A 14,247-nucleotide genomic window follows, 5' to 3' on the forward strand; every position below is an offset into this window, starting at 1 on the left:
GTAAAGTCTGATGCTATAAAAACAATATTGAGATTGTTATTTCCAGCATAAGAACCTGTAATATTATGTCTGTGAATCAAGGTATATTGGACATAGTCAAGCAGGAATAGCAAAAGTGAACATTAACATCTTAGGAATCAGTGAACCAAAATGGACAAGAATGAGTGAATTTATTTCAGATGACCATTCTGTCTACTCCTGTGGATGAGAATCCCTTAGAGAAATAGAATAGCCCTCTTTGTTAGCAAAAGAGTCCAAAATGCAGTGTTTGTGTGCAATTTCAAAAATGATAGAATGATCTTGGTTCATTTCCATGGCAAACTACTCAATATCACTGTAATCCAAGTTATGCTCCAACCACTGATGCTGAAAAAGCTGAAGTTCAGCAGTTCTACAAGGACCAACAACACCTTCTAAAACTAATCTTTCTCCCTCTGAAAAAGATATCATTTTCATCATAGGGGATTGGAATGAAAAAGTAGAAAGTCAAGAGACATTTGGAATAACAGACAAGTTTGGCCTTGGAGTACAAAATGAAGCAGGGAAAAACTAACAGAGTTTTAACAAGAGAACATGTTGGTCATAGCAAATCCTCTTTTCCAACAGCGTAAGATTCTACACATGGACTTCACTAGATGGCCAATACCAAATTCAGTTTGATTATTTCCTTTGCAGCTAAAGATGGAAAATTCTATTCAGGAAGCAAAAACAAGACCTAGAGATGACTGTGACTCAGATTATGAGCTCCTTATTGCAAAACCCAGGCTTAAATTGAACAAAGAAGGGAAAACTGCTAGTCCATTCAGGTATGATCTAAATCAAACCCCTAATGGTTATAAAGTGAAGGTGATAAATAAATTCTAGGGATTAGATCTGATAAACAAGTTGCCTGAAGAACTATGAATGGAAGTTCATAACACTGTACAGGAGGAAGTGACCAAAACCATCCTAAAGGAAAAGCAATGCAATAAGGCAAAGTGGTTGTCTGAGCCTTAACAAATAGCTGAAGAAGGGAGAAAAGCAAAAGGCAAGGGAGAAAGGGGAAAATATACTCAACTGAATGCAGAGTTCCAGAGAATAGCAAGAAGAGGTAAGAAAGACTTCTTAAATAAACAATGCATGGAAGAACGGAAAAAAAGAAAGAGAATGGGAAAGACTACAGATCTTGTCAAGAAAATTAGAGATCAAAGGAACATTTCATGCAAGGATGGGCATTATAAAGGAAAGAAACAATAAAGACCTAAGAGGAATGGAAAAAAATTAAGAAGAGATGGAAAGGATATTTAGAACTCAAAAAAAAGTCCTAATGACCGGGATAACCACAATGATGTGGTCACTCACCTCGAGTCAGACATCCTGGGGTGTGAAGTCAAATGGGCCTTAGGAAGCATTACTACAAACAAAGCTAATGGAGGTGGACGAATTCCATTTCATCTACTTAAAACCATAAAGATGAGGCTGTTGAAGAGCTGCACTTAAAATGTCAGAAAATTCAGAAAACACAGCATAGACTGGAAAAGGTCAGTTTTCATTCCAATTCTAAAGAAGAGCAATGCCAAAGAATGCTCAAATTACCATATTCTTTTTATTTAATTTAAGGGAAACAGTGGAAACAGTGTCAGACTTTATCTTTTTGGGCTCCAAAATCACTGCAGATGGTGACTGCAGCCATGAAATTAAAAGACGCTTACTCCTTGGAAGAAAAGTTATGACCAACCTAGACAGCATATTTAAAAGCAGAGACATTACTTTGCCAACAAAGGTCCGTTTAGTTAAGGCTATGGTTTTTCCAGTGGTCATGTGTAGATGCGAGAGTTGAAGTGTGATGATAGCTGAGCGCCGAAGAATTGATGCTTTTGAGCTGTGGTGTTGGAGAAGACTCTTGAGAGTCCCTTGGACTGCAAGGAGATCCAACCAGTCCATTCTGAAGGAGATCAGCCCTGGGATTTCTTTGGAAAGAATGATGCTAAAGCTGAAACTCCAGTACTTTGGCCACCTCATGCGAAGAGTTGACTCATTGGAAAAGACTCCGATGCTGGGAGGGATTGGGGGCAGGAGGAGAAGGGGACGACAGAGGATGAGATGGCTGGATGGCATAATCCAACTCGATGGACGTAAGAGTGCAAAAGGTGACTTAACACTCACCATTAAGGAATCTTAGATCATTGCATTCAGTCCCATCACTTCATTGCAAATAGATAGGGGGAAAGTGGAAGCAGTGATTGATTGTCTTTACTGGGGCTCCAAAATCACTGGGGATAGTGACAGTAGCCATGCCATTAAGAGACACTTGATCCTTGGAAGAAAAGCTGTGACAAACCTAGACAGCATATTAGAAAGCAGAGACATTGCTTTGTCTACAAAGGTCCATATAGTCAAAGCTATGGTTTATCCAGTGGTCATATACAGATGTTAGAGTTGCACCATAAAGAAGGCTGAGCACTTAAGAATTGATGTTTTCAACCCTGGTTCTGGAGAAGACACTTGAGAGTCCCTTGAAATGCAAGGAGATCAAACAAGTCAATACTAAAAGAAATTAATCCTGAATATTTATTGGAAGGACTGATGCTCAAGCTGAAGCTCCAATACATAGACCACCTGATGGGAAGAGATGACTCATTGGAAAAGACCCTGATGCTAGGAAAGATTGAAGACAGAAAGAGTAGGGGGCAACAAAGGATGAGATGGTTGGATAGCATCATCGAGTAAATGGACATGAGTTTAAGCAAATTTGGGAGATACTGAAAGACAGAGAAGCCTCAAATTCTAAAAGACACCACTGCTAAAGTGCTGCACTCAATATGCAAGGGAATTTGGAAGACTCAGTAGTGGCCACAGAATTGGAAAAGGTCAGTTTTCATTTCAATCCCAAAGAAAGGCAATGCCAAAAAACGTCCAAACTACCACACAATTGCACTCATCTCACACTCTAAAAAAGTAGTGCTCAAAATTCTCCAAGATAGGCTTCACCAGAATGTGAGCTGAGAAATTCCAGATGTTCAAGCTGGATTTAGAAAAGGCAGAGGAACCAGTGATCAAATTGTCAACATCCATTGAATCATAGAAAAAGCAAGAAAATTCCAGAAAAAAAAATCTATTTCTGCTTTATTGACTATGCCAAAGCATTTTACTGTGTGGATCCCAACAAACTAGAAAATTCTTAAAGAGATGGGAATACCAGACCACCTTACCTGCCTCTTGAGAAATCTGTATGCAGGTCAAGAAGCAACTTCTGAATGGGAGAAAATAATAGCAAATGAAGCAACTGACAAACAACTAATCTCAAAAATATACAAGCAACTTATGCAGCTCAATTCCAGAAAAATAAACGACCCAATCAAAAAATGGGCCAAAGAACTAAATAGACATTTCTCCAAAGAAGACATACAGATGGCTAACAAACACATGAAAAGATGCTCAACGTCACTCATTATCAGAGAAATGCAAATCAAGACCACAATGAGATACCACTTCACACCAGTCAGAATGGCTGCGATCCAAAAGTCTGCAAGAAATAAATGCTGGAGAGGGTGTGGAGAAAAGGGAACCCTCTTACACTGTTGGTGGGAATGCAAACTAGTACAGCCACTATGGAGAACAGTGTGGAGATTCCTTAAAAAATTGCAAATAGACCTGCCTTATGACCCAGCAATCCCACTGTTGGGCAAACACACTGAGGAAAGCAGAATAGAAAGAGACACATGTACCCCAAAGTTCATGGCAGCACTGTTTATAATAGCCAGGACATGGAAACAACCTAGATGTCCATCAGCAGATGAATGGATAAGAAAGCTGTGGGACATATACACAATGGAGTATTACTCAGCTATTAAAAAGAATACATTTGAATCAGTTCTGATGAGATGGATGAAACTGGAGCCTATTATACAGAGTGAAGTAAGCCAGAAAGAAAAACACCAATACAGTATACTAACACATATATATGGAATTTAGAAAGATAGTAATGATGACCCTGTATGTGAGACAGCAAAAGAGACACAGATGTATAGAGCAGACTTTTGGACTCAGAGGGAGAGGGAGAGGGTGGGATGGTTTGGGAGAATGGCATTGAAACATGTATACTATCATGTAAGAAATGAATTGCCAGTCTATGTTCGATGCAAGATGCAGGATGCTTGGGGGCTGGTGCACGGGGATGATCTGGAGGGATGATGTGGGGTGGGAGGTGGGAGGGGGGGTTCATGTTTGGGAACTCATGTACACCCGTGGCAGATTCATGTCAATGTATGGCAAAACCAATACAGTATTGTAAAGTAAAATAAAGTAAAAATAAAAAGTAAAAAGTAAAATAAAATAAAAAGCAGCGCGAAAAAAAGAAACAATACAAAATTTAAATGTTCCCATTTTTTCACCCTTCAAAGCTTATGTAATGCTACTTTTATTATATATACATATATATGTATATGTATGTGTGTGTGTGTGTGTGTGTGTGTGTGTATGTTTAACCAATTTGTAAAGCTTATATTGAAAATTATCCCTTGTGAAAGTTTGGTCTTTTTTTTTCATTTTAAGAATGAATTAAATTTAGTTTTAAAAAGAAAATTAAAGAAAATACTTTGTTAAAACTTGTGAGCAATGATTAACTTTTTTTATAACTCACAAAGTCCTAAAAAAATGATCAACATGAGAAATAAAATCGTGACATGAACTGGAACCCTTATCTCTAAGGTGACTTTTTACCAAGTACATATCAAATTTCTATGTGCCTCAGAAGTACTGTGATGACTTGTTAAAAAGACAGGCTTCTGGGCCCCTCTCCCAGATTATTCTGATTTTTTAGGGTCATGGTGGGGTCCAAAAGTTTACATTTTTAATATGTTCCCAGGTGGTGTCAATGCTACTGGTCTAGGGACCATGGTTTGAGATTCACTGCTCTTACCAAGTGTTTATTCATTACATTCTCTGACTGGACAAGGCATAGAAGCCAAAAGATTGACTCAGGATAAGGCAAGATGACAGAAAGCATTTTCTTCTTTTGAATGTATAGAGATAGGTCTGGGAACCTCTTTCAAAAAAAAAAATGTGTAAAGTCATAAGCTCATTCATTGCAAGATACTATTCAAAATAAACATAAATGCAACACTTTATTAAAGTAAAAGTATTTTTACTATTAATATACAAATGGTGAAGAGTGACAATTTTGATATACTGTAAGCCATACTTTCAATGTCTTTCATAAATACAAAACTTCAACATTTGCAGTATAATTTTTACAGTTTAGACATATATACACAGCATTTCATAGGGACATACTCTATTGAAACAAAAAGAAAACTTTGTGGTCGCTAACTTAACAATATAGAATTTGAATGGTATATATAAGTTAAAGAAAATAAAAGGCAGCATGTTTTAATGCATACTGAACACAGCATAGAATTCACATACCAAAAAATAAGATTCTTTTTTAAACTTTATTTCTAAGTTTACAGATGCCTAACAGAGTTTAGAGGCAAATGCTCAACCATGAGCATCCCTTCAAAACTTGGAATAGATACGTTTTCTCTTTAACAGTACCATTTATTTTACACAATGCCTGTTTTTCTCTAAAATAACTCCTATTTGCAAAGTTGAATCATAGGTTCTACTTATATTAACTCTCTTCTGTGGGTTTCTGTAAGTTTGCTCCTTCACATCACTATTATTGGCCTTAATTTTTATCTGTACAGTCTTCCTTGTCCTTGCTCCAACACCTCACATGACGGTCCTTCTTACCTACTCCTGGTGTCAGAGCTCAGTTTGCCTTTCTGAATTCTTTCAGTTCTTTGTTTCATCTGATTTCCAATGTTTGGTTGTGATTGAAATGCTCCAATAGTCAATACTTCATTTTTCCAAGGAAGGCTAAGACCAGATGCTAAAAGATATATGCTTTAATTTTAGGAAAACGATTAAAATAAGTGGCAATATTAACTTTGTATGGGCAATTTTTATATTAACTATTAAGAACATCATGTGGTTAAAATCCTGAAAATATTTAAGAAATTACAGTAGTGGTACCAACTAATGTAGTTAAGGTATCAGTAAAATCCTATAGTGAATAATAAAATATTTTTCTAAGGATATTAAATATGTTTACTAAATAAATATTAAATGTTGCATATGAGTCTAAGAGAAGAAATTATTAGCATTCTGTGTAATGTTGTTAAATAGCTGCATCTAATGGGAAAATACAATTTTTAAAAAGGAAGAAGAGGAACTTGGAAGGAAATCATATTTGTTCAGCAATTGCTACGTATAGGCTCAGTTACATGTGTAATCATTCCATCTCAACATTATTAAGCCTGTAAGTAGAAGACATTTTTGAGAGATTTTCACTTTAGGATTGAAGTGTTTCATTTCTGTGAGCCTTCCACAGTTGAATTTTGGCATATGCTAACACATCCATATGCGATTTCAGTGTGAAAGACAATGCAATAATGATTCAAAGGGTTAATATCAAGATGCAAATATTTTCTTTCTAAAGATGAATAATGCAATCCATCTTATTTAAAAAGTGTAATTTCATCTACTTATAAAGTCTGTTGAATAAGCTCTTTGGATATGATTATGAAAAAGAACCCATGAGGTATTGAAATTGAGCATTTACATTATTCTTCATGAAAAACAACATTGCAAATTTAATATGTAATTGTAATATGCTATTTCAGTATTTCCTAAAATTAAGAAATTGAGATTGTTCTTTCTACCAATTCAGTTGTAGATATTTTCATCAATGATTATCTTATCATCAACAATGAAGGATGATTTATGATCCCCAGTCAAATATATAACAGGAATAATGTAGACCCAAGTGACACCATAATAATTTACCCTATTTTAAATAGAAGTCTGTTGTCTTTGTTTCACAACTAGTAAAACTCAATTTCAACAATATCTAGAATGTATTTATTGTCTAGAACAATGATACAGAACAATCTAAGTATGTTTTATGTGTGTATTAAAAGAATTGCTTTAACAGGAGTGGAACTAAGTTGCACAGAATAATTTGTTTTACTGAGATTTTGTATTCAAGGTGAAGTAGCCTGAACTGAGCTTATTCACTAAATATAGATAAGACAGTATCATTCAAGTGTCATAGATATAAGCAAAATATATCAATAGAGATTGCAGTTCTTTTTTCTTTTAATAAAGTTCATGTTAATCCAAAGGCACAAATACCTCTTAATTATTTAAAATAAGAAGCATAAACTTAAGGTATGAATATAAAGTTACAATTAATTGTTGGCATTCAAATAAATAATTTGATTAATAAAAATCTTCTATTTATATAAATGTTTAATTCAAAGACCAAGATTCATGTAAACGTTTCTGGATCACATAGCCTTTGAAAAAATGCTTTTGTAGGTATTAGTAGTAAAAAATGAAGGAAAAAATGAAAAGCATTACATTAATATTAATGTGAGATGTTAGAATCAATTGAATGGCCATAAGTCAATCCACAAAAATAATAAATAAATCTTTAGAAATTAAAAATTTTAAATTTCTTTGCAGATCATTATAAAGTACATTGACACATTAATTTTTGCCAGTTTTAAAAACAAAATACATGCTAAAATGCTAATATTACTTTTCTCTCTTATATGTCATTGAATATAGATTGTCATTGCCTAATTGCACATAACCTATCAAGAAATACCAGATTTTTAAGAGATATTTTTGCTTCTTTGTTTAAAATATCACAGCATTCCAATTATTTAACACTACCTATATTCAGTTCAATCTTTTGACATTTTTACTAACATTTAAGAGTGCTCTCAGACATTAAAAATAATGTTTATACAGATGTATGGATATGTTTAGTTGAGAAAAAGAATGAAAAATAAACAGATCATTTCAGGTCTACTCATATTTTAAAATTTACTACAAACCAGCTCTCATTTTGAAACTTTTACAAGTAGGGTCATTTGGAGTATTCCATTGAAATGCTTAAAAAAAAAAGAAAGGAAAAATAAAGGTTTATCACAGTATAACCTTGCTGTCGCAGGGCATGGATTTCAAGGACAAGAGATAAGGATCACTCAGACAATTGAAACAATGCACTTGAAACAGTCTGTTTACAATTAGTTTCAGATTATCTGTTAACTTCAGATCATCACTCCACATTGATGGCAAAAAATTTAACAGCCTACATATTTATATATAATGTACTTATATATATATATAAAATAAGCATTTAATCAAACTGCTTTATGGTGAAAAGTCCAAAGAAATGACAGAATCGGAACTTTCAGACTGAGGAAACAAAAATATGTGTTCTTTATTATGATTTCTCTGCTCTTGAAGTATAGCACAGATATCACAAGCATAAACATGCTAAACTGCTTTCTTAGTTTTTCTAATTCTTTCACTGTGTTTACTTTAATACCATGTAGCCCTACCCTGGAAAAATGAGCATCCATGCCGATTGCTTCATGGACACTCTGCTAAGCCCAGTTACTCTGCACAAACTAATTCAAGTATTTTTTTTTTTCTTAGTTTTATCACATTGATACAAAAGGGAAATCAAAAGAAAAAGAAAGTAAAATAAAGCAAAGAGATGATCAGAAAAGCATAACTTAAACAGCAACAGTCAAATTCATCAAGAGATGAGTTGGATAATTCCTACTCAAATTCTTAGGTAGGCACAGGAAGATTTTTTTCTTAAGGATGTGCCTGAAAGGATAGCAAGGAGAGATTCCTGCATCGTATAACCCTGTACACTACGGCAAGGACACGGTGGAGAATTAGTGCCTGAACATGCAAATGGGCACCTTCTGTCCTCTAATAACTACAGTTTTGGAGAGTTAGTTGTCTCTCCTAAGTTGACAGTTTTAAGCACTTTGTAAATAAAAGTGTTCATGAGTGATGTTAGTATTACACTTAATATTTGTCAAATGATCCCCGTAGAGAAATACCCTAAAATAGCAGTATCACTCTCCACTGTTAAGACTTTCCTCCAATGTTCTATTGGTCTGCATTTCCTAACCTATTATATTTAAGCTTCACCACCTGAAACACGAAAGGTTATGAATGTGATGGGGCCTAAAGAAACCTTTGGCTCTCTAGGGTAAGAAATAACCTAAAACTTGCTCCCATTTGGTATGTCTACTTATAATCATAAATACATATTTTTAACCTCATATATAAGTGAGAAGTATGTTTCAGCCTTTTACCTCTGGGAGCTTGCATAGCTTGGAAGTTAATATTTATTTATTCTGGTATATATTACTAATAAGTAATATTAGAAAATTTGCGTTGATTATCTAAGGAATTTCTTGAACCAAAATTGTTTATCAAAATCTTAAAATGACTTCTAGCTACCACATCCAGAATAAAAACACATAGTGGCAATTTAATCACTTATCACGGACACTTTTATGGCAATGTTTAAATGTTAATTTCTCCATAATTTAACCACTAAGGATTTTAAGTTCCATTAGCCAATTACATATAATGGTTGGCCTATAACACTTGGAAAATGAATTTTTAAAGAGAGATTATCTAAAATAATGGGAAAAATGTATCTGAGATTATGATTTGAAGTATTTAAACACTAAAGACATTTTTTGATTAAAATTAGTTTAAAAAGTAAAAGATAACCACATATATCACATTTATAAATATATCAAGACAACATTGATATTGTTCCCATTTCAGTTTACTTTATTTGAAGCTGAGGGCAGAAATCAATATTATTTCACTTGTAATACATTTTCATTGTGTGTAATCCATTATGAGTGAATGTGGCATCTATAAGAGATAGAGATTTATGGAATCTTTCTAATCTAATTTTACATACAACTAATATTCGTTCAAATGGGTAACAATTTTGATCTGGCACTTCAGTCTATTAAAAATCAACATTGAAGTAGCACTGTAATTATAACTTAAAAATAATTTTCCAAAGTGTCTCTCAATATTTAACATCTGCTAAAGATAACTAGCTCCTTCAAGCCTAAATTCCCTGAAGTTCTCTGGATGAAAAGTGTAATCTTAAGTATTTTCATCTTAAACTGAAATCCACTTTAATAATCTATATGCCCAAAATTGTACTAAAAAACATGCAGGGCTTTTTTATACATTTAGCTCATAAAGCTTTTGTTTTGCTTTTTCTTAAGCTCTTATTTGTGGAGAGGTTGTGGTAGGAAATACACTTCTGAAGAAATAGAGCATTTCACCTATATAATAAATTGCAGTACTTCAATCATAGAGTCAATTGAATACACAAGAGTTGGTGCCAGTCAGGTCTCTATTGAAATTCATAACAAAATAAGCAACAACAGTACAACAATAACAACAAAAGGAAATGGACCATGGGCAGGAATATTGGATCTTATGTATACGTGTACAAGCTATTCCAAGCTAGAAGTTTCCCAAGAAATTAAGGTCAGTGGAATAGTTTTGGTCATAGGGTCACTGCAATCCAAATGCTCTTTGTAGCATTCATCATTCAAGACTGTAATCTTCCTGTTACGCTTTGCTGTCGTCTTCTTTTGATTGAATGATGTCATTAGAAACCTTAATTTCTATCGTTTCTGGATTTAGGACTTCTTTCCCATTTTCTTCTTTTAAAGGCAATTTTCTGGAAGAGAATATAAAAATAATAGACAATTGGCTAAGGCACTTTAAGTGATATCCTTAAACATATAAGTTGTTTTGTAGAAGGAAATGGAGTACAATTAGGTGGCTCAGATGGTAAAGAATCTGCCTGCAATGTGGGAGACTGGGATTCAATCCCTGGGTTGAGATGACTCCCTGGAGAAGGGAATGGTAACCCACTCCAGCATTCTTGCCTAGAGAATTCCAGGGACAGAGGAGTCTGGTAGGCTACAATGCATGGTGTCACAAACAGTGGACATGACTAAATGACTAACACACACACACATATTAGAATGAATTTTTTTAAAAAGTCAGGTTTGCTAAAGTAATAATTAAGTTACAAATAGAATTCACCTCTGTGACTTTAACCTCACCATTGTATGGAATAATGATACTGTGCTAGTTCCTCTGGGATGTATTTGCAATTTATATATATATATCTGAATGAGAAGAGAAAGCCACTGTCTTCTGAAAGTCAAAGCTATTACATGAAAACCAAACAATCAAAAGTAAGTCATTTCATTGCTGGAAGTGAAGTATCATCTATCTTAAAACTATTAGGTCAGGCTCTCTTTTATGATTATTATAAATAGTGCATTTAGAATTCTTCTTGTCTGTTTTCTCCAAGAACTGAAAATATCAATCATAAAGGAGTATAAAAACAATGAGCTATTTCTAGCAGCAAAATATACAGAAATTTAGAGCTTAAACAGGAGTGCAGCAAGATGTTTAATATCAATATATCTCTAACAGAAGTATTTATTACACTTGTAATTAATCAGTGTTTTCAACTAACTCTTGGATGGTGTATTTTTGTATATATATATTTATTCATTAGTTATGTTTATGTTAAATTATATTTTTAAAGATTACTGATAATTTTGTTATTTTTATGTTGAGTATTTTTTTTCTTTAATTGAGAATCAGAATAATTATTAAATTATCTTGCTTTGATTTTGTTTTGTTTTCTTTCAAAATATAGCCCTGTTCTATATAAGGGCATTTTCCTAGCCAGTTTTCATACACACCACTATATCATAGTAAGTGTTAACTAACAGGTAGGAAGTTGCTTTGTTGTATAATATTTTGCTTATTGAAAAGATTTCTGATTTCTGAAGGGGAGTGTACAGAACCCACCCTAAAAAGCTGCCTCAAGAGTCAACTTCAAATTAGAGTGAAATAATCCCTAACTGAAGTCATTAAAAAGGGCCTGAAGATTTAAACCAAAATTAAAGCTTCAGAGCAGTACTACCTGTGTCTAAATATTATTATTATTATTTTGCCCCTTGAGTGAAGATAAAGGGGGTTTATAAAAAAGTCATTTTCTTTAGCTGTGACAACACTCAGCCTTTGACTTAGAGACGCCTAAATCAAATTTCTCTCCAAGAGAATACTAGCTAGTAAAGAAAAATGATTTTTTTTTTAAACAATAAAATGTAAATGTCATTTTGGAGAGCAACATTTAAAGAATAAAGTGATCACCCTGATTTTGGCAGTATCAAATATTTTCAATTGTTATTGTTATTCAATCAACAAGTCATGTCCAACTCTTCACAACCCCATGGACTACAGCATGTCAGGCTTTCCTGTCCATCACCATCTCCTGGAGTTTGCCCAAGTTGCCGTCATTTGCCGGGGGCCAGCGTGAGGAACTCCGCCCATGGCAAAGGTCATGAGGAAGGAGGCTTGACATACGCAAAGGCGTGATCAAGCCTCAGGAAACCCCCTGTTCCCGAGCATCTACCCCAAAACCAGAATCTGTTTTATGCTCTCACCTACACTTCTGACTTTACGGGGGGCTCTCCCCATAACCATTTCTCTCGGAGAAGGAGTAAACGTGCAGCTCCAAGGCAATAAAAATTCCTGGGCGTGACAGGAGTGTTTCAGCTTACAGACTCCTCTGAAGGTTATCTAGCCTGCCTGTATAGGTTCGTCCGGCCACATGTGATTGTTTACAGCCTCCCAATCTGAGAGGCATGAGATGTTTTAGACTTACTAAAGGCAAATTCTTTTGGGGAGTTAGAAATTATTAGTATAGTGGGTTGGTTAGGAATTATATTGGTGAAGGATTTTTCATTTGTTGTGTCAATAATTGCTGCTAATTCCCTCCCCTGGGTGGGACAAGGATGTCTCAGGTCAAACCTCTTTGCTGACAGACTAGCTTGTGTGACAGGATTATCCATACTCCTGCCACATGATTGTTTACTACCTCTCAACCATGAACAGCACAGAGAGTTTTGGAGTATTTTGAGAGTCTTAATTAGCATAGGGCTTTTCCTTCTTTTGAGTCAATGATTGCTGCCAGGCTTCCATATCCTTAGGCACCTGGGAATATATTAATCAATGTATCTGGAATATAGAAAAGGAAATATAGTAGTTTTTGATGTTAGCAATACTAGACTTTTTGAGTTAATGGATTTTCACTTTTGTAATAGATCACTGTACTTTGTTATAAATCACTGTGTCCTTGCTATGTAAAAATGTAACTTGATCACTATCTTAAGACTAAATAGATCTTAAGGGGAACATTGGTGGAAGGATTTTCGTTTGTTGGGCTGATGTTTGCTGCTAAATCTCCATACTCCCTGCCCTTATAATGAATATAACTAGCATATAGGAGAAATAAGCATTAACATTTAAGATTAATCATGCTAACCTTGGGTTGAAAAAATTCCTTTCTTGATTCTAACTCACTACACCCTCACCCTATAGGAATGTAACTTTATTTGGAGGATGGTGCCTGGTTTAAGAAAAAACACCCTTGGAAGAAATAAGTTTTTTGGTTATCAGAAAGAAAGGATCATAAAATCCCTAAGGCCTTTTTATGTGAAGCACCTGATTTTGATAAAGGTCAGGACTGCTGACCCCCGCGTGACTCTGTGTTCATCCCTTTATGTAACAAAAGGTATATAAGCAAACCCAAAAATAAAGAAATCGGATCAGTTTCCAGAAAGACTGATACCCCCATGTCGTTCTTTCTTGCTCCTCGTTTTTCTGGCTGAATTCCCATCTGGAACATGGATGCTATTCCACGTAATCCAAGTTATTCAGCCTCTTTTTCTCCACTAATCTTCCTACTACACTATCCATTTCTAATCTTTCTATATATCTGTAATTAAATATGTATTTTTCCAAGGACGCAGACTCCATCCCCACCTTCGAATCACCCTGGATCCACCAGGGCTGGACCCCGGCAGTCATTGAATCGGTGATGCCATCCAACCATCAAATATTTTCAATTGTTATTGTTATTCAATCAACAAGTCGTGTCCAACTCTTCAAACTCCTTGGACTACAGCATGTCAGGCTTTCCTGTCCATCACCATCTCCTGGAGTTTGCCCAAGTTGCCATCATTGAATTGGTGATGCCATCCAACCATCTCATCCTCTGTCATCCTCTTCTCCTTCTGTCTTCAGTTTTTGCCAACATCAGAGTCTTTTCCAATAAGTCAGCTGTTGGCATTAGGTGGCCAAAGTATTGAGGGTTCAACTTCAACATCAGTTCTTCCAATGAATATTTAGGGTTGGTTTCCTTTAGGAGTGACTGGATTTATCTCCTTGCTGTCCAAGGACTCTCCAGAGTCTTCTCCAGCAACACAGTTGGAAAGCATCAATTTTTCAGTACTCTGCCTTCTTTACTGTCCAGTTCTC

General features: G+C 34.9%; 1 protein-coding gene across 1 annotated transcript in view; it reads right to left on the reverse strand.

Moving 5' to 3' along the window:
• Positions 1-5,079: 5,079 nt before the first annotated feature.
• NCAM2 (neural cell adhesion molecule 2) overlaps positions 5,080-14,247 on the reverse strand; it is a 607,059-nt gene continuing 597,891 nt past the window's right edge. Inside the window, exon 18 of the mRNA XM_042230005.2 lies at positions 5,080-10,579. Within this exon, the coding sequence (XP_042085939.1) occupies positions 10,468-10,579 (112 nt within the window). The 3' untranslated portion in view covers positions 5,080-10,467. The remainder of the gene's footprint in view (positions 10,580-14,247) is intronic.

This window comes from Ovis aries, chromosome 1, assembly GCF_016772045.2.
Source record: "Ovis aries strain OAR_USU_Benz2616 breed Rambouillet chromosome 1, ARS-UI_Ramb_v3.0, whole genome shotgun sequence".
Lineage (NCBI taxonomy): Eukaryota > Metazoa > Chordata > Mammalia > Artiodactyla > Bovidae > Ovis > Ovis aries.